The sequence below is a fragment of the Amphiprion ocellaris genome, chromosome 13, assembly GCF_022539595.1.
Source record: "Amphiprion ocellaris isolate individual 3 ecotype Okinawa chromosome 13, ASM2253959v1, whole genome shotgun sequence".
Lineage (NCBI taxonomy): Eukaryota > Metazoa > Chordata > Actinopteri > Pomacentridae > Amphiprion > Amphiprion ocellaris.
Genome location: NC_072778.1, coordinates 15,231,118 through 15,253,307, shown reverse-complemented (window position 1 = coordinate 15,253,307; position 22,190 = coordinate 15,231,118). Strand labels below are relative to the sequence as shown.

Genomic DNA, 22,190 nt, shown 5'->3' with positions numbered 1-22,190 from the left:
TTCCCTCTTCTTTTGTAGAGAATACCTTTCATCTCCAAACTTCCTGAAGCGTCATGAAACAACGTGACTGTCTTCAGGGCTGGGGGGAGAAAATCTTTTTTTGTATTTTGAAGGCAAAAGTAACAATAAGCCATGATGATTCCCTTATTTAACCTTGCTACTTCATACACAGAGACATAGAGAAGGTGGGGAGAGAATTGCTGCTTAACAAAAGTCTATTGAGCAACTTTTGGTGAGTCATCTTCGCCGTAGTGTAGCCATGGCGACAGGAAGGAATTAATAGTTGGCAATCTGCAGCATTGCTTTAAGTGCGAAAGGACTGTATGCAATTTGTACAGCCTGTTGTCAGTCTAAGAATTGTAAATAAATAAAGCATACTACACACAAACTTGATTTAAATCTATCTCTCAATGGTTAGTTCAAGGTGATATTTAGAAATAGATAAACTACTCCTGATTAATTAGTTAAATCATTTTATACAAGTGTTGTTTTAGTATCCTACTGCAAGTGTTGTGTGTCAGAAAGCTTTCATGGTAACTTGAATTTAGGTTTAGTTTTTTTTTTAAAGACAAATTATGAGACAAAAAGACTGAACAGTAACACAACATTAAACCTTTGACAAGATTACTGGCCACCTGCCATAATAAGAAGACGCTACCACTGTTCTCGCTGTGCAACATGGATCGAGGAGTATTCACTCCCACTTTCTGGAAAGCCTTCACTTTGCCAACTGCAAGGTTAAGACAACAGTTAGGGAGAGTGCCTTTTTTATTAGCCGTGTATTAGCCTTTGGAGATTTGGAGGCAAAATGCCCCAGACTCCTCTTAAAAAAGCAAAATAAAGGAACATCTGGCCATGATGGGTGGCCACTCTAGGTTATATAAAGCTGAGTAGAGCCAACAAACAGGAATCTCCTGCATGAGGCTCCTAAACAGTAAACCCTGAGGATTCCTGTTCCATAACGTATGATTAAGACTAGTAGGCAGACAGAAGCTCCCTGAAATTGAATTCTCATGCAGGATTCAAAGGAAATATATTGCTGGCTCATGCTGGACATGCCTAGTATGGAACAGATGCTGCAATAATCCTATAAGAGCAGCTACACAGTGCAATTTGTAAAGTTCAATAGCCCTGCACAAGGGAATGACTTGTGCTCTGCTGGTTAGTCTTCCCGTCCAGGTGAGTGTGAGTGTGTGTGGATGTGTTTTTCCTGTGCTGCCTGCATGAACCCAGACGTACCGCCAGTGAGCAATGAGCCCCCACTGCACTTGGCTGACCTCTCATCACTCCCATTTTACAGTCCTTCTCAAGTGTCCAAGCAGGGAAAAAAGAAAGGACTTCAGAACGAATTAGACACAACATCAACCCCTTCTGATAGAAACACTGGCTGGATTGTAAGAAAAGAAACGCCTAACTGATCCAATGTAGTTAGAGATTAATAGAGGAAATTCAACTATGATTAGTCAATGAAGAAAAATAACCCCTTAATCAATACTTGTTGTTTCACTTTTGTCCAGAATTTGCCCTAAAACATCACTGACTGAAACACTTTAACTCCACACCCAAAATGAACCAATGAACCTCTATTTCCCATAAATCCAAGACAGATTAACCAGTGCAACATATTACATCATTATAGTTAACTATCTATTTATAAAATTCACAGAAACACTTTACCGAATCACTGTTTTTGCACGCATCACTTCCTGAGTGAAACGCAGAAACCATTATCGATTTCAGAAACCGGCAAACAGAGACTGAGGCTTTGAGCTTCATTTAAATTGGTGTGAAAAGGTCATTAAACAACACTCTTGACCTGAGCCCATTTCTGAAGAAGCAGCAGTTACGAGTTAAATATTAAAAAACTACCACAAAGGCCAGAGTATCTCGTGGAGAGAACATTTACCTATTTTTCTCCCATTCACAGTAAAACGTGACAATAACTGCAAATGTACAAGACAGTTAAATGTACCTCAGTAAAAATTTCAATTTGTTGCTTCTGCCTCTTTGTGATTCTGATGATAATTTTATTATTGTGATCAGATGCTGACTGATATATGAGTCAGGGGATATTATCAGACAATTGATCGATGATTGATCTAACACAGACATATTGCTGACATACACGACCGTTCAAAAGTTTGGGGTCACCCAGATAATTTCATGTTTTCCATGAAAACTCACACTTTTATTCATGTGCTAACATAACAGCACAAGAGTTTTCTAATCAGCAATTACCCTCAACACCATTAGCTAACACAATGTAGCATTAGAACACAGGAGTGATGGTTGCTGGAAATGTTTCTCTGCACCCCTATGTAGATATTCCATTAAAGATCAGCTAGAATAGTCATTTACCTCATTAACAATGTCTAGACTGTAATTCTAAATCATTTAATGTAATCTTCACTAAAAAAAAGTTTTTCTTTCAAAAATAAGGACATTTCTAAGTGATATCTGATTTTTTTACTCCCTAACAATCAGCAATGTCCCCAAAAATCCAGTATCAGTCGTGCTCTAATTGTGACATTGTTGCTTCACTGAAAAAAGACAACATAAATCCTAATTTTGGGGGCTTTGTGTGGCGAATCATGACATCACTACATAGTTGTACCTTATTTACCAGAATAAGTTGGTTACACACCTCAGCATACACAGATTCAGCCTGATAACCATCAGTAATTAATGGCTCTACCAGTCGGTGACTCCTATTCAGAAACAATACCCAACTTTCCTCCTTACCATTGTCTTGTGTATGAAACCTGACATAGCTGAATATGAGTACAAGGAGCCCCAGGAAGAAATCTTTGCTCAGGTAGCGTGTCACATTTCCGTGACCTTTACCAGCCAGAACAATTCCAGGCTGCCTCTTGTCCCTACATCCGCTTCCTCCTTGCGTCTTTCCCACGCTTTGTGTGTGGACAGTGAAGGAAATCTACTCAAAAACACTGCAGACAAAGCTTCATACGCTCAAAGTGTGTACGAGTGTGTGTGTGTGTGTAGCAGAGGGGGAGGTGGATGAATGTGAGCAGTGTTTCCTTTGTTTGGATGGGCTGTTTATTTGGGATTGGTGAGGAAGCCTTGCTGTGTATCTCAGTGGCACACTCGACCTGGCGCAAGGTGGAGGAACATCCATGTTTTATACTCTGTCTTGTTTTGGTGCAGCGACACTGAGACAATGAAGCTGCTTGTGCTGTCAGGAGAAACATGCATTCACCTCCTAAAATGTTTAATCCTGTTCGCTCACAAATTACAATTGCTGGAACAAACGGTTATTTCATAATAGATAACATAGTGTTCATTTGCAAAACGTCCACAATTTTCCAGAAAACAAGGCAGCCACTGAAAAGTTCATCAATAAAGTCAGTCTTAAAATACAGTCTGGCCAGTTACCTGTCTGAGTCAACACATTTACCAACTGGTTAATTATCAATTACAAAGGGGCAAGACTACCTCTAGTGGGTTGTGTAAGAATTGCAGATTTAATAACAGCCTGACTTAAAATGTTGATGCAGGATTTTCTTAAAAGGCACCATTATATTCTGGATATTTTACTGTCATACCCATACACAGCAAAAATGCTCCACAGAAGTTAAGATAAAAGAAAAAAAGGACAAAAAATCGCTCAATTAAACATAAAAAGGGAGAAGATGACTACTAAAAGACTATATACACGACTATATTGATTTTCCGTTAATTAACTAACTGGTTAACAATGACAAATGTCTCAGTCATTCACTGAAACAAATCAGACAGTCAAACTGCGATGTTAAAATGATCTCCTTTCATGCGTAAAAGTTGCCAACGCGTAAATAACTGGTCTGTATGAACATGCTTGACTTCTTACCATTTGTGAGTGATGAACAACACAGGATGACAGCGACCAGTATGAAGCAGTCGGATGAAGCCATCCTGTCAGCTTCACCAAAATCCAAAACCCGTGTCCTCAGACTGAAGTAAGAGTCCCTGGAGGAAGATTTAAATTCCGGAGCGGTGACAAAACTTCTCTTCTGAAAGCAAGCAAATCTAAAAGTCGTATTTGTCTTTTTGAAAGTGTGCTTTTATAAATCCACAAAAACTTCAGGTGTGCAAGGTAGAAAGTGCAGTAGTTCTCCCGTATCCCATGACACGTTTCGCGGGGGAGCTCTCCTGCGCAGCTGGCCGGTCCAACTCCCGATCCCGCACTGAGGAGACGGATGGACCGCTGTATCCTCCGGGCAGGTGCAACCAAAAAGGTTAACTGGATTAAACTTAAAGGATGGTAAAAATAATAATAATAATAGAAAAGTTGAGAAAGAGGTATTTCAGTTACACGCTGGCATGTGGTGAATCTCACACAAGTAGGACCATTCAGTTCCTGCCTTTGGTGCGCGCCTGGAACAATATCGCTGCTCTGAGCCTCTGAGCTGCACTTCACGGTCCATGCGCCACTCACGCTTTATAGAGACACGGAGGAATGACGTAGCGCTGCTGCTGTGGATGACAGGTTCCTGACTGAGCAGGAGCCGAAACTTCTCCACACCTCACAGAAAAAACCCAAATATGTCCAGAAAATGATTTATTCTCTTTCTAATGAAAATAATGATTAGACATACCTATTGCAATCTTGAAACCAGAGCTGCTGTTGGGATCTTGGCACGATGGAGGCTCAGCTCAGGCTCAAATTTTAACTGGATCACTGCAGTATTTTCAAGCTGAACAGAAATCTAAACGCAGCATGCAAATGCTCTGCTTTCCTCACTTAGCAAAGAGGTTAAATGTATTAGAAAAAAGGTTAAATGTAGCCAGTGGTACATAGAACATTTTGAACCCAGCAGCCCAGAATTTTTCAGATTTTAACCTGATCAGTGCAAAACTTCTCCACACCTTACAGAAAACCCTAAATATGTCCAGAAAGTGATTTCTTCTCTTTTTAATGAAAAATAACGATGAGACACCTTGAAACCAGAGCCATTGTTGGGATCTTGGCACACTGGAGGCTCAGCTCAGCCCATCAGATTTCAGATTTTAATTTGATCAGTGCAACATTTTAAACAATGGTGCACAAGCCATTTTTGAGCTGTTCAAGTGGTGACAAATTCTCAACCACTGAGTTATAATCTACAGCAGACGTGACTTCAAAGTACAATAATCACGTAGTGCGACCAGTGCACAGACAGCTTTGCTCAAATGATCCAATGCCACAGATGACAAGAGAAAACGAAAACATGCTGTTGGCTGCTGGATGTCAGTTATAGTTGAGACAAGACTCTTGAATGTTTACTACTCCTCTGTTTATCATCTAAAGCTCCTTTCCATTAATCTCGCAGCAACTGAACAAGTTGGCTGCATGTCTGAATGTGCACACTCGTCATTTATCTGTAAAAGTTGCACTGGCAGCTTTACAGATCAGACCTAGTAACATTTCCAAATAACTTTCAACATTGCACAAGTCTGTACTGCACCCACTCACATTAACGGATAAACACAGACAATAAAATGACGTATCATGTTGTTAGTCCATGACGCTGTAAAAGCTGAGACCCAGTCCCAAAGCGCTGTTTAATTATGTTTTTTAGTTGTATTTTTTAGAGGAAAAGTAAACTGAAAATGCTCACAAATTTGTCCAATTCAGATCATTTCAGGCAGGATAGTACCACAGACAATCTGCCACGTGATGCCCTGATGGATCTGTCTGACAACATGATCCTGACCCCAAAAATATCCTCCAGCTTCACTGAGCCCTTTAGGCAGAGTGAGACAATGTTCAACAAGTGGCATCAACAACCTCATTAACTGAATGTGTGAAGTGTGGCACCCTACAATGAGAATGCTGGGCGCACAGACTTGTGAATTCTGATCTGTGACTCCACTCTCATCTCCAGTATAGTGTGTACTTGGTTGTTTCTTGATGTCTATTCTGTTGTAGAGATGCGGTATTGTGTTGGAACAACGAATACTTACTCTGCTAGATTAAAAAGAATGGATAGAACTTAGCTCTTAAAATATGTCATACTGCATTTAATTTATGTTTGGTATATTAGAGTATAATTCATATAAAGTGTGAGACACTTGGCTCTAGTTGAAGTAAGATCATTCCCCATTTTTCTCTATGCATAACCCATGTTCCACATTAATATAACAGTGAGTACAGGCCAGCTCAACCAGTGGTTCTCCGACTATGTGCCTTGGAATCAGTCTCATTAATGTGATTTACAAAGCTAGAACCATAGTAAATGTATGCAGGTAAAGTGTTCAAACACAATACTAAAAAGAAATGCTAATAATCTATGTGTTTACGTTGTTATTCATTCACCTATTTCCATACGTTGTTGCTTACTTTAGTGTTCACAGAGATCATGTTCTGCACATTTTGCATATATCATAGCGACATGCGGCACTTTAAAGGCAGTGGGATTTCACAATATTGTTTCAATCATCCTGTAATGACTTCGTTAAAGTTCAGATTTGTATCAATATTCCCATGATGATCCAGTTCTGCATCCTCAGTTTATTATTTTACATCCTTAGTTGAAAGTTGATTAAAAATGTGCTGCCATTCAATGACCTCCATGACCTTAATGACTGAGAATCATTGGGGGAGTCCGAAGTCGAACAGCAGCAGAACATCAAGGCCATTGTTGTGCTAAAAAGTGACTGTCTGCCAGAGCAGCAAAGTCGTTATAAAGATTTCAGCCAAGTCGCCTCAAAATTTAGCACCTACTACAACCAGCTCAGTCCCACTTTTTTGAACTTTTGTACCCTTGGTGAACTGTGGCATTGTTGGCAAACCTTAAAATACATCTAACTCGTCTATACAGTGGAGTAAAGTGTTGAATGTGTAGCTAATTGTTTAATAGGTTTTTGAATATATATTTGCAAAAACTGCTATATTTTGCTACACTTGCGTATATTTCAGGTCAAATGTTAATGCAAATGTTTCGTTAAAGCTTCACAAGGACACAGCTTTGATATTAGGATGGATGGATACACTGCAAAAACTCAAAATCTTACCAAGTATGTTTCTCTTATTTTTAGTCAAAATGTTTCATCCCACTCAATTTAAGATAAATTCACTTAACAAGTGACATTTCAGCAAGATGGAGGGACTTGTTTTAAGACACTGCATCTTAAATTTCTTGTTAATTCAAACAATCTTGAAATTATCTTGTTTTGAGATATATTTTACAATACAACTCAAAGTAAGTTTAATACATCTCAAATTAGGAGGTTACATGAAAGCAAAAATCTATTTTTGAGTGAAAAACTGCTATTTTTTTAAGCATGTCTGGCTTATTTTAAGACATCTAAGCTTGACAATCCTGGTAAAACATAGCTTAAACTAAGTTTTCCCAGCTAATTTGAGGATCTCAATATTCTAAATATCATATCTTATTTCAAGAAATCTTACCAGGGCATTTTTCACTTGTTCTATTGGCAGATTTTCACTTATTTCAAGGTAAAAGTTCCTTGAAATAAGCTTTTTTGTTGTTTTGAGTGGGGCATTTCCAGTGTAAAAGTTATGTTTATTTTAACATACTGTTTCTTATAAATTAATCTTTAAAAGAGCTGCCTCCGTTTACTATTTTTTCAGTACACAGATCCCTCAGATCAGGAGTTCAATTGCATACTTAAAACAGTGGAATATCATGGTTTTACTGTTTCAGCCCCAACACTGAACGCCAGTGTCAGATGAGTTCAGTCATTTCCTTAGTTTAAAAAGCTTTAAAACATCCACCTGTGCAGACAAGCATTTGTATATTTTAAGATGTCTTTTCTATTGTTCTGTTGTTAGCATTTTTTTTGTAAAACACCTTGTAACTCCCGCTGTGAAAGATGCTATAGAAATAAACTATCTCACAACCTGACTAATTTCAGATGCCGTCATTGTGTTTTGGAACTGGGCCTTTCTGTGGTCAGTGAGTTCACTTCTAAATGACAATTTTAGGTTAAAATATAAAGTAGATCAATAAACCACACTTTGTTTGATTTACTTAATGGACCTGTGTGTGCTACACTGTCTTTGATCAAATCAGCCTACTGTGACACTGAGGTTAAAGGTAACAGCAGTTTTTCTTGTCTCGAGAGGAAAAACAGTAAAATGTAAACAATCACTGTGATATCAGACTGAATCTATCTGCCCGAGTGTTTAGAATAAACATTTGCTGGATTTATTTTTAACTTCAGAAACAGGATACACTGCTTTTTATATCAATGTAAATAATCCTCTTTTGTCCAGCACTAAGTACCCTGCAGTGTGTGGATGTTCTGCAGACTGTTTTCCTTTATCACCACAACAATTACTGTGCTGCTGCAGGTCATAGCAGCAGGCACTGGAAATAAGAACATCCTGGCCTCACCTTTCCGCCCACATCCTGACTCAACAGCTACCTTTCTGAGGACTGGATCTGGAGTGTTGGTGGGTACTATAGGTGAGGCGTGTGTTGAGCACCACTCTTCCATCCCTGTAGCACAAAATATGGGAATATGGCACATGAGAACACTGGAAACAATTCATAACATCCCAGCAGTGGGAGTCTTTTAGCCTTCTGGGATTTTGAGACCACACTATCACAGCTCAAGAATTCAAAGATTTCCTGCACACTATCACTATTTAGAGTATTTTAATTATACGTTTTCTCATGAATTCGATCCTGGAAAAGCCATATTTGGGTGGGTAAAAGAGTACTCATAGAGGTTAGCTCTCCTCTGCACATATTTTTCCAAAAAAGGGTGCATTGAATTGCTTTTACTTCCTTCCAAACTGTGACATAATAGATCCATCTGTCCATCCATTATCTATACATCGCATAATCCTCATTAGGGTCGTGGGGGGACTGGAGTCTATACCAACTGACTTAGGGTGAAGACAGGGGACACCCTGGACAGGTTACCAGTCAATCACAGGGCTACATATAGAGCCAAACAAGCACACTCACATTTACACCTATGGACAATTTAGAATCGCCAATTAACCTCAGACTGTTTTTGGACTGTGGGAGGACGCCGGAGTACCTGGAGAAAACCCATGCATGCACAAGGAGAACATGCAAACTCCATGTAGAAAGATCCTGTGAAGGCAGGGACGCGAAGCTGCAAGGAGAAAGCGCTAACCAACAAGCCACCATGCAGCCCAACATATTAGATGTCTAATTATATTCATAAACACTTAAAGAGAACAACAATAGTCTATAAAATGTACAAAAAAAGAGTTCTTGAGACGTCTACTACTACAATTGTCTTAGCAAGTGTTCAGTAAAAGAGAGATTCCCAATAGGCCAAGAGGGCGACAGATAAGTCTCCAGATGAACAATTGCTGGAAGTTGCTGCCTGAGAGGGCTGGATTTTGAGTGATTTATTTTAGAAGCTGGTGTTAAAAACACACTACGGGGGACTAACTGGTTCTACACACCCAGCATGCAGTCTTTCCTTTGTCCTTCTTGGGTAAATGAACCAGCAGAAATGTCTTTCTTCAGGATGGGAGAGGAGGGGGCCTGACTGCCTGCCCTGGTGCTCAAATGACTGTACTCATTCTTGAGTGGAAACTGTCACAGTCTCCAGACCCCATTCATACAGCAGCTTTGGAGCAAATCTGAGTGGGCAAAACAGGATTTAGAGCTACAGTATCTGGTGTTTTCCAAAAGCATTCATTTGTTCTGACTGTATGAGAACTCTTACGATGGATACTTTATTGATCCTTTGCAGGAAAATACTTTACATTCCAACAGCAATCAATAAATCAAGTGTTCTGATAATAAAAAGACAAACTTCTGATTGGTCGGCCTAACTCTCTGTAATTATCTACCTGCCTACTCACTGCACGTCACTGGAGTCTACTGCAAAGCTAATAGTGGACAGTTTGCTAGAGCAAGCGAGCAGATAACACAATCATAGCAGACAAAATGCAACCACAAGTTACAGTTCCACCTAAACATCTTGCACTGATAAACATGTCAGATGACTACGTCTAGTTTTGTGTTTGGGTGTTGTTCTGCATGTATTGCAGACTCCGTCCTCCTCCAGTTTCATTAGGATGTGTTTACATATATTTGTGTATACGCCCGAATTAACACCTAGTTGTGAGCAAGTGTTGTTCAGGGGTATTTGTCTTATTTTAGTCTATATTGGCTTTGAATGGGAGGTTTTGAAAATGCTCTGAAGCCTATTTGGGTGTTTTTAATCGCCAACGTCAGCTGCACTCAGACGATGTGTTTTGAAGGAGTGGTTTTGGAGGGAACCCTGAAGTGAGCGGGTGGGATTTTTTCAGTTGTATTCTTTCAAAATTCAGTTTGCTCTTCCTGTTTTCTACAATCCTATTCCACCTTTAACAAAATACTTTAATGGATGACAACAGTATCAGAAATTGTCAAATTTTTTGGGCAATTTTCAAGCCGGGCATATGAACTGATTCTAGTAACTGGTTGATGATTTAGGATGTGGGCTTTCTGAAGAAGATTTAAAATAGATCTTCATTATTTGGTCAATAATGAAGATGGAAACACAGAATAGAATACCCTAAATTAAATGTCAATGTTAGAGAAAGGGGGAAACAGGAAAAATAAGAAATATGTTTACCCAAATTCAGGAACTGACTAAGAAATTCAAACTTTAATTAAAGTTATTTAGAAATGAGCCATGTATTTCTTTCAGCAGTGGGTTACAAATTGTATGAGAAGCATTTTAATGAGTGCTTGATGCAGCAGATGTAATTTACACACACTTGTCATACCCTCAAACCGCTTAATGCTGCGTATCACAATTCATTTAGATTTATTACAGGTGACACTTTCAGAACCCATCATAATATTCTCTATAGGGGAATCATCACTCAAAAGGAACAGCAGTCTTTTTCTACTCACAAATTTATCCTGAATAACCTACCATGTTATCTGTTGTCACTTTTAGACATACACTAGATTGGATTTTTTTGAAAGTAACCCATTCATGAATGCAGAATGAGGAAAGACTGCTTTCACCTACAAGACACTTCATGGGTAGAATAGGACTCAGGACAGTTAAAGGAGTCTTTAGTGTCTGCTTTGTCCTTCTGTGATGTACATGTTAAGTCATTTATTCAATGCAGTTTTTATATCTGTGTAATCATTTTCAATATTCTCAGAGCACCACTGTGAATGGGGTCTGTGTATTTATCTGGCAATTGGATTTTCCGTTCTGAAACGGTACTGAAAAACAAAAAAACGAGTCGTTATTTGATTTTCGTTTTAAAATACAAAAATTAAAATTGAAATACAAGGCGTTTTTCCTTTTCATGATCAAAAAGGGATGTACGACATTTTAAAAATGCTTTGATTTTCATTTTATATTTAGAATAACAAAAAAATAAAATCAGTAAGAGACAGAAACGGAAAAAAAGGTCCTTTTTTTTCATTTTCTGAGACCGGAAGAGGTCATCAGCAAGTGTGGAGCCAAACGACAAGAAGATTCTCAGAGGGCGGAGCCAGAGAGCAGCGATTGGTCAGACCACAGATAATATAGAAGACAGCGGGCTAGCGTATCTAGTCATCTATGTATCTATGGTCTGAACGCCTGGTAGCGTCTTTGGCTGCTGTTGACCTTGTTTTTGGGGTAAAACACGGTAAGAAGATAAATACTTCTAACCAGTAGCGTTGTTTTGTTGTACGTTAAGTCAGCGACTTGTGAAGAGTTGTGTTTTGTCGTGTTTGAGCAGTTGGTCCGGACGCGTTAGCTAGCTAAGCGGCTAAGTTAGCTAGCGGGCTAATTAACAGGTGGCTAACTTACCACTGAACACCTGTGTTAGTTGCTGCTGCAGCTGTCCTCATTATTAGAATGACCTTCTCAACCTGTATTTCTCTGCTGTGTATTTTAGCTTTTAAAAAGGTTATTTTACTTTAAGGTTAACTGAAACCCGTTCAGCTGCACCGAAGTTTAACATTCAGCTGGTTTGAATTAAACTGCGCTTAACTTAACATAGCGCAACATTACGCCTCTGAATCTCCATAATTTCATTCAATTCCTTCTCTCTTCCACTGCTGAAGTTCAATCCAGTATATAAAGTGAGATTAATAGTGAATAAACTAACAACCAGCCATTGTATTTATTTATTATTGCATGTATTTGTAGTAAAAAATGAGTTGAAACATCCTACTTTTGCATCTAGAACTGCACAAGCCGTTCATTTTCAGTCACCTGACGAGTTTAACTCCCCTTTCTATGTGAGGTTGAAGCAGAAAGTCTGAGTTAATAAAGAAAGTTGTTTATAATTTGCGATACCTGCTATCTCTGACTGAGGCTTTAGTTTTTGTTGAGCTGATTTACACGTAGAAACTTTGTTCATGAAGATTTCTCAGTAGCTCAGAGGACAGACTGCTTTTTACACAACCTTGTAAGAGAATGTCTGTCAATGCTTTCAGCAGAATTTAAAAACACAACAGTTCCTAAACAGATATTTTGAGGCTGAGGTTGAACGTTTGAGAGTATATCAGTGTGTTTGTTTGTGGTCTTTCTGTTTCTAGGTGGAAGCTGAATTAGTGAGGATGACTCCTGCTCCTGTCATCTCTAAGCTCCTCACACATCTTTACCTGCACATGAGGAAAATCACTCCTGTAGAATGCAGGTATGTTTGTCATTATTATAAAAAGATGTTGCCTGGTGACCTGTCAGAAATCCATTATACAGAGTCAGCCAAAATAATGTTTACACACATCAGGAAAAGAAAAACTTACATAAATATTTCAATACCAAATTTATTCAGACATCACGAGATTAATAAAAGTTATCTTTGGCCTCTACAATTACAAGAGGTGCTCAAAGTGGTGGCCACTGGCTTCCAGACATTTCTGTTGTGTTGTAGACGTCACTTGTTGATGCTCCATTCATGAGGGTGATGCCATCTGTTGGGAAAACATCGTACAACAGGACACAGAGTTATCGTGATTTGATCAAACTTAGAAAGAGGAATCTATATGTATAGAAGTACTTATACAAATGAAATATTTATAAAAGTTTTTCTTTTCCTGATGTGTGTACATTATTTTGGCTGACTCTGAACTTAATGAGAACAAAACTGTCATTTAATTGTAACTTTGAAAGCTTCTTTAGTGAAAACCAGCTGGTGTTCTGCTTTGAAACAAACTGCTGTTGAGGTCTGTGTTTTTAGGTTTAACCCCACAGTTTCTGAATGAACTGATAGTTGTTTTTTTCCTGATCAATGTGGACGTTATAATTGATGGTAACATTTACTGATCATATAATCAGCATGACAATATAACAGTATAACATTCTGACCACCTGACTAATACTGTGTTGGTCCCTTTATGCTGCTAAAACTCCTCTGACCCAGTGATTCATCAGAACCTCTGGGGATCCTGTGGATTCTGTGGATCCTGTGGGTTGCAGGGTGGATCCTACCTAGACCAGGCTGATCCTGGACCATCCCACAGATGCTCCATCAGATCTGGATGTGGGGAATGTGGAACCCAGGTGAACAGCTTAGCTCTGTCGTGTTCCTCGGACCACTCCTGTAGTAGCAGTTTAAGTTTGTCCTGCTGAGGGAGGCAGCTGGCATCAAGGATTGCTGTTGCCATGGAGACTAGGGGGTTGTTTGTCCTGCAGTGTTTAGGTGGTGGTACATGTCAAACATCCACATGAATGTCAAGGTTTCCCAGCAGAACGTTGCATTAGAACAAGATGATGGATGTTGTTCTCTTCAGCTGTCAGTGGTCAGAATGTTGTGGCTGATCGGTGGATCTGTCTGCCTTTACTCTGACATCCAGAGTTATACAAAAGTGTAGTATGTGTGCAGTGCAGAAGAGATGTACTTTATTGTATGCAGTTTTAGTGGTCCCATCAGAGAAAATCATATCCATATACAGATTTTTATTAATTCCAGGGCTGGTTCAGTAAAGATTATAATAATAAGTACATCAGATAATTCTTTGTTGCAGTTGGAATTTTGCAGACTGAGAGATGGTTGAGAAGGTTTGCAGTTCTTGTTTTAGCAAAATATGTTACAATAGAAGATCTTTATTGTCATTGTACATGAAATTATCTGCAAACCAGCAAAGTGTATCAGTCTGAGGTATCTAAAAATAAATAAGTAAAGAAAAATGCTTCTAAAGCCAATAATAAACAGAAAATTTTGAGGGAATATTGTAAAAAGGAAAGAAAAGCTCCATTCTCACTCCTCTCAGGATAAACTGTCATTAAAATTGACTTTAAATTCAGCTTCAACACGAGATAAAAACATTTACTTTCTTTACTGATATTGTCAAGTTTTAATAAAGTTCATGCTACTTTTATAAAATGATGAAAGTGAATAAATTGTATTTCTGTGATCTGTGTTTGATTTCTGTCTTTTCTCCTGTCATCCAGATGTTCAGAGGGAGATGATGCCACATCTGGTCCAGCTGATGGAAGGTCTTGAAGTTCTCTGACTGGCCTCGACTGAAGATGGTCGTCTCACTGGATTTAAGGTTCAGATGCTCAGTAACAAACTCCACCAATGAGCCAACAGGGAAGCTTTAGGTTTATTAAATGTTGCTATGAAGGTATCGCTGTTTTTCTTTGTGAATGCAATGTGCTCCAACTGAAAGTTGAATTAGAACTTAGAAGTAAATCCTTCCATCTGAAAGGATTTAGTTGCATTAATAACCTCATAACATTCTAATTTTTATTCCAGTCTTGGTTGGAAATAGAATCTCTGTATTGATTCAGGTAAAAACTGAACTTCACAGCATGTTGAAGCAAAACAACCAGATGAAAACTGTGATGGTGTTGGATTGTCAGACCGTAATGTTGCAGCTCAAAGCAGCTTTTCTATCTCAGTTCATTCTGACATTCAGCTATGAATCAACACAGCAGATGGTGATCCATGCTGTGGAAGTCTCACATCTCCTGATTTAATGGAGCTGCTTTGCACTTTTTACACTGTTTATTCACCAACACTTTATTTAATAAAAGTCCCATCTAGTTTTTATGAGGAATGTGATGTTTTAATTTCTCTGTGAATAACTGCAGTCTAATGAACAGCTGGAGTTGTAACATCTGTCCTGATATTGATCATGAAGTACTGATCAGAATACTTATGGTTAGCAGTCATCCCTGAAGTTTTACATTAAAATCTTTACTTGTGTTGTGAACTTTGGTAAGAAGCAGAAACTTTAGCGTTGCCATGGATACATGTGTTAAATTCTGTCCATGTTTCCATTTTGGGAAATTCAGTCCAGCAGATGAGTTTGTTTTTACTGCCAGCTACCATTCAGTCTGAGATATTAAGAATAAATAAATGTGCATAATGTGGAAATGAACTGATTTTATTTTTATTTATTCCTACAGCTGCTGCAGTTAAAATTTCCAGAATGTGGAGGAATTTAGTCTCACAATCACAGAAAATAAATATTATCTGAAAGTCGGGTTATTGTTGTTTATCAGCACAATACAAAAAGATTAATGTTAGAAATATTCCAGTTAAGACTCTAGAATATCAGGATTTATGTAAATTTACCTCAGTAATATGAATGTTCAGGTTAAGATTGTACAGTGATATTTATTGTGTAAGTTTAGCTGATTAAAGTTTATGACTGCACTAAAATATTATTATTTAAATTGAAATCATTATTATAATATTTAGGGTCAGACCCTACAGTATTGAGATTAGAAAATCAAATATTTTATAAAATGTAAATACACTGAACTCATTTGGATATATTTAAGTGAGACTCTACAATATTATTTGACACAAATCTAAGTCAAAATTTTAATAATTTTCACGCCAAACATTTACTGGACTGATTTAAATATTAAAATCACTCCTTTCTAATCCTCTGCTGTACGTTCAAACCTGAGGCCTTAAATAGAAACACACAAGTATCTGATTGAAGGAACTTCTGCAGAGTCCTGGTTCCAGAACATGATGATAGAATTATAGTCAAACTTTAACAAAAGTTGCCTGAGAGTTTACAGGTTTTTATGTTAGATTTCTTCAGTAATTTAATGAGAGTTATCAGCAAAAATCAAGTGTTCATTTGATGAATTTAATTTTTCTTAGTTTTTTTTCAGTTTCTTCTCTGGAGATGCACAATGAGGGACGTCTGCAGAGACTGAGAAAGAGTCTCACCACATCCTGACATGAGGAAAAAGACTTTATTGAAGACTACAATGAGAAAAACTATCAGACAGCAGACGGCTGCATTCAAGGTGAGCTCTGAACATTTGATCTGGAACAGGAATTCAATAACGGCAGCATGAGCTTCATTTCAGTCTGTAGCTGCTGAATTCATGGAGGAATCATCTGGCACTAGAGAGGAAGACCATCAAACATCCATGTCAGCTGATGGAGGTCCAAGAGTCTCACCCAACAAACAACCTACAGAGTGAAGACCTCAAATCTGATTGGACGGCCTCCTATTCAGCCACGTGTATGAACAAATGCCTCTAAGTTGATTTGTTTTCTAAAATAAATCAAGTTTGAGTCCTAATCTATGCCTGAGTGTTTGCTTCTTTACACCGCTGTTAACAGTTTAGGCTGTTAGATTTTTCCAGATAAGACAAGTACAAGATCCTTCAGAGCCGTTCTACCACGAGCCTGACAGGAAGAACTCCAACAGCTACTGAATGTTCCTGTGGTTCCCTCAAGGCTACAGGAGGAGCCCTACGAGGACGAGCCGGTCCACCTGATGGAGGCCAGTCGCTGTGGTTCAAAGCCAACACCGACTACGTGGACTTCTACTGGACCACACGGAGGCCTTCAAACCGGACCAACAAGTTCAGCGACTCCCCGACTCGTGGGTCTGAGGACGCCACCGAGCCTCGGTCCAGCCGGCCTCCTGTCTGTGGGTGTTTGAGTGCTGAGAGGTTTGTGGATGCATGTGAACATGTCTGTGTTGAAACAGCAGCTTTGGACTCAGTAACGCTGGGAAAAACCAAGAGCTCCTTTATTTGTGACTTCCACTAAAAAACTGATGAAAATAAGTTTGCCAGGGTTCTGACTGGTAACAGATTATTAAATAATGAAAATAATCGTTTAAATATTCCTTAAAACAGTCCTTTTAGGTCTACATTAGGTCTACAAACTCAACAGCTTTACAAACTCTAAGATTAAACTCTCCACAACGATCCAAAATAAGTTGGACTTCTACATGAGAGCTTTAATTATTCTTCATCTACTTCCTGAAAAGTTTGGTCAATAAAAAAAGACAAAAACTAATATTTTCAGCTCAACTAAAGACAGACTGTGATTTTTCTGCTTACATGTTGTGTTGTTGTAAACTTACTCTTTCAAATAAATATCCTCCTAACCCCCTGGAAACCAGCATTTGTCCTGTTTTTGTGTTGCTCCTCGGCAACCCGAGACAGCCGGGTCCTAATTTTTTTTGAAGCAACACACCATACTATGACGTTTTTACAATGAAGGTTCTACTATGAAACCAGTTTGACATGTTCAGGCGTTCTTTATGTGAAAACTCAGAGATTTCAGGTATCAGAAGGTGGTTTTATACTTTCTTTGTTAACTTTCTGCTTCAACTTTAAACTAAATTTCCTTCACTAACCCAGCCGTCTGGACTTCCGGTAAGCTGTGTTCCTATTGGCTGTCCAGGTGGCTGATTGGTGTTATCAGGAACACCTGAGCAGCTCAGTGTCTTCCTGCTTTATTTGGCTGCAAACATTTCCTCTGCTTCTCTTCACCAATGAACCGGGTTTGATTCCGTTGCTTCAGTTTGTTCTTTAGGCGTTGGCTTGCAGCTTCTAGCAGTAAAATCGTCTTTAATGTGTTTCTTGGTGTGTTTTAGGGCTTTGTACTGGATAGTTGTCTTGGTAAAGGTGGTTCTTTAGCCATAGTTAGCACATGGTGCTAATGTGTGTAGTGATTAGTGGATTTGGTGCAGCTGAGTTGTGTCTTTATCTTGGCTGTAGTGAGTCTTTAGAGGTTTTTGGTCAGACACATTCTGTATTCTTGTCTGTGAACCAATGTTGGTTGTCCAGAAGGTAAGAGTTCCTGTCCTGATTCTCTGTTTAAAGAAGTTCTCTGGTAGGCTGCAGGAGACTTTAGCGTTTGGGTTGTGCTAGTTTGGTTTTTGTATGGTTTCATTTGGACGACTATCTTGAGGCCCCTCCATGTGGTTTAGTGAGGTTTTCTGCAACAGTTCTACAAAGCAACCTGCAGCATAAGAGACTTTGAGAGTTTTTAGGAAGTTCTGGAGACCAGACTTTAGAGCAGCAGAAACATTTGTCAGCAGTTTGAGCAGGAGAAGGTGAGCTTCAGAGTAGAAATGAGACGGAAACCTTCTTGACCCGTGTGGTGAGGTCCTGTACCAAGAGTTTGACCAGGTTGTGAAGAGTCTGTAGTTCTTTGGTCTGAAAGCACAAGAAGAGTCGACTCATTAAAGGTGAAAACAGGAGATATTGTTGGTTATTCTGTCACTCTGCAGTTTCCAGTTCCCTTAGACTGAATATCAAGTTTATATTTTAAATGATTTACCATGTGAGCCCAAGAAGACTTCAATAAACTCCCTCCATCCCCTGGACACAACACATTTTATTACCATGTTAAATCTTTTTTTAAATATCTTTGAGTTTTAATCATAGTTTTAGCATAGTTTTTCTCTTTGCTTGTTTAGTTTTGTCATGTGCGTGAAAGGTGCTAAACAAATAAAGTTGAATTGATAAACTGAATAATTGACTAACTCATGATTGTGACAACAAAAGTATTTTTATTGTGATTTAAGGGTTTGTTTTCATTTTTAAGGTTGGGGTTAAAATCTTGACAGAAAAAAGATTAAAGAAATAATCTACATTAACAAAAATTAATTAAATCAAAGGAAAAAACATTTAATACAATAAAACTTTTAAAAAGAAAATTAAACATTAAATACAATTAAATTATATTGAACAGACAAAATATTTAATTAGATAATTGAAAAGATGATACAAAACATGTAATTATGAAATTAAACACATTTTTTAAAAACAAAAATACTAATTATTAAAAAAGAAATATTTTAGATAAACATTTAAAAGTACAATTAAACAAGAATATTAAACATTTAAAAAAATACAAAACATTTAATTAGATTAAACCTTTAAAAAGACAAAATATTTAATTAAAAAATTAAATGTTTAATTAGAAAATTAAATCTTAAAGACAATAAAACTTTAAATAGGAATTAAACAGAAAATACAATGAAGCATTTAAAAAGAAAATTAAACATTAAAAGGTGGTAAAACATTTAAAATGGAAAAACCTTAAAGATTTAATGGAAAAATTAAACACTGGGAAAGAAAAGGAAATTTTTCAAACAAGCCGATTAAACATTTGAAAAAAAACCCCAAACATTAAAAAGACAAAACATTTTGAAATCAAATCAGACATTAGAAAAGAATAAAAGGTGAGCAAAGAGCAAAACTAAACATTTAAGAAGAATCAAACTAAAGACAAAACATTTGAAAAGACACCAGTTAAACTTTAGAAGATCAAATTAAAGAGAAGAGACAATAACAGATAAAAGTCTTAAAAGTGTTTTCTATTCTGAAATGAAAACATCAAGTTGTTTCTTCTAACATTCCCTCTTTCTATGTTCTTGGTTTGATTGTGGACAGATTTACTAAGAACTCATTTCAGAAAACTGCTTTCCAGATAAAGTCTACTAGTAGTTGAAGGCATCGATCAAACTAATGTTAACTTCTGATCTCCACAAACTTTACTGTTCAGTGAAGAGAATCAAAGTTTGTTGAGGATTTCTAAAAAACCCACAGGTGAAGGTCTGAGAAGAACTCAGATGGATGATCTAAATGTGAAATCAAGACTCATGGTCACAAGTTTTAAGGCTTCTGTTAAGCAGAAAGTTCAAACTAACAGAGAAGTACTGAGAAACTTTTAAGATTTCAGTCCTCAGACTGTCTGAAGGTTCAAACTAACAGAGAAGTACTCAAGAACTTCTAAGATTTCGGTCCTCAGACTGTCTGAAGGTTCAAACTAACAGAGAACTACTGTGGAACTTAGAAAATTTCAGCCCTCAGACTGTGTGAAAGCTCAGGTCCTGAGGACTTGGGAGGTCTGGAGGCTTGGAAAGTCTTGGAACTGAGGGTTCCACCCTCCAGCACAAAGGCTGAAGTCCAACCTCCTGAGAAAAACGGTCGAGTTGAGACTCGAGTTAAAAAAAAAACTCGAAAACGACAAAAAATAGATGATAAATGCGCAAAAAAAATAAGAATTAGTATCTGAGCGAGTAGCTCAGGGGGATAAGAAGAGGACTACCAAGCGGAGGGTCGCAGGTTCAAGACCCGCCACCGGCATTTTAATTCTTTGTCTTTGTCAGACTTTTGAGAAAATTTAAGAAGTGTCTGGTCTTGAACCAGCGACCTGCAGCTCCATAGGCAAATCCTTAACTCACTGAGCTACAGATCAGATACTAAGAAATAAATTCGTCGTCCCTTTGACATCATAGTTCCTGAAGTGACCACATGGGTGGAGCCAGGGCGGAGTCTGGGTGGAGTCAGGGCGGAGAGTAGGCGGGGAGGTGGGTGGCGGCCTCCCCCCTCTACTCCCCCACCTCCCCCCACCGCCCACCACACCTTCCCCCGCCCGACGAGTTCTTCGAGTCTCCACGAGTTCTTCGAGTCTCCACGGGTTTTCCCGAGTTTCTGGAGTTTCCACCAGGTCGGAGGCAGAACAAGCTGTCATGAAGAGGTGTTGAAGTCAGCCAGGATGGACTGACTTTTTACAGCGACGAGAAGGAAGACCACTAGAAGAGCAGGTCTTTAACCACCATCCATAAAATCCATGGAGTCGCTCCAGAGAAATGAAGGGAGGTCAACTTTTATCAACCTCCATCCAGATGTTCAACTTGATATCTTTACTTGGACATTTTTAGCACCACAAACCTTTAGTATCACACTTTATTATCATTTATTAGGACTTTAATGGAATCCACCAGCAGATTTACTTTTTGTTGACAAACTTTATTCTTCTCATCGTGGGACTGCAGTATTTAAAACTGTTCCTTCTATTTGACCTCATGTTTATTAGTTTTAGTGGAGAAACTTATTTTAATTGTCCATTAGTCTCTTAAAAACCAAATAATACATTGGATTAGTCAAGAGCTTTAAATTTCTTTGTCATATATTAAATATGACAAAAAAAATATAAAAATAAAGCGTCTTGAGACAATTTGACCTGTAATTGGCGTTATATAAATATAATTGAATTAAAACTGTATGTATCTTGTAATGTTGGAGTAATTCAGCCATATATGTTGGAAAACACATTTTCTTTGTCCATTAATCTGCTGATTGTTTTCTCCACTAATTCATTTCTTGTTTTGGTTTATAAATGTCAAACCCAAATATATTCAGTTTACTGTCATAAAAACCAAAAAGATTTACATTCATGATGCAGGAATCAAGCAGTTTTTCACTTTTTATCTTAGTTTAGTCAGAAAGATAGTTGATAATGTGTGAATTGTTGCAGCTTGTGAGCCGTAGAAGGTTTTAATCTTTGGGGCCGAGTGTCAAAAAAAATTTAGAAACCAACATCAACAAAACACTCAACAAAGATTTGAACATCATTAAAGGGAAATCCAACTTTTGCATGACAATGTCTAATTAAAGGACATTTATTTCCAACGTAAATGTGTGATATTCATCCTCTGGAGCTTTCTCTTCACATCGTCTTCCACCTGGACTGGTTTGGTCAGGAGCATGTGCAACAAACATTTGAAAAACTGCACTTTAACATCAATGAATGACACTGAAGTTTAATCTCTACATAAATGAGACTCAGTCTGGATGTGCTGCTCTGTCATTAACTCCTAAGTTTAGGGAAAGTTCAAACAAAAGAGTTCAGATAAGACTTGAGAATGAGCTTATTTTGAACAAACATCTCAGACTTTCTGAGCTTCAGCACCTCCAGCAAGATATTTTAACAACAAGCAACTCAAGAGATCCAGAAGTTGGAGAGAGTTAGCTTTAGCTGAGCCAAAGAACATGTGGGACGCTAACCTAGCAAACATTTCAGACTTTTCTCTGTGAATTCTGAGAAATAATTTCCTATTTAATGACAGAGCTACACATCTTAACTCAGTCTCATTAAAACAGACTCTAATTCAGTGTCATCCATCCATATTAAAGTGCAGTTACCCAAAATGTTTGTTGCATGAGCTCCAGCAAAACCTGTCCAGGTAGAAGGCCACTTTGACAAACAGGAAGTGGAAGATTCCAAGCAGATTTATAGAAGG

General features: G+C 38.0%; 1 protein-coding gene across 2 annotated transcripts in view; it reads right to left on the bottom strand.

Annotated features, from left to right (window-relative positions):
• The window catches only part of kdrl (kinase insert domain receptor like), a 45,858-nt gene extending 41,458 nt beyond the window's left edge, over positions 1-4,400 (bottom strand). For both annotated transcript variants that reach the window (XM_023284864.3, XM_035954914.2), the window contains exon 1: positions 3,848-4,400. In XM_023284864.3, coding sequence (XP_023140632.2) covers positions 3,848-3,911 — 64 coding nt within the window. In that variant the 5' untranslated portion in view covers positions 3,912-4,400. The remainder of the gene's footprint in view (positions 1-3,847) is intronic.
• Positions 4,401-22,190: the final 17,790 nt, after the last annotated feature.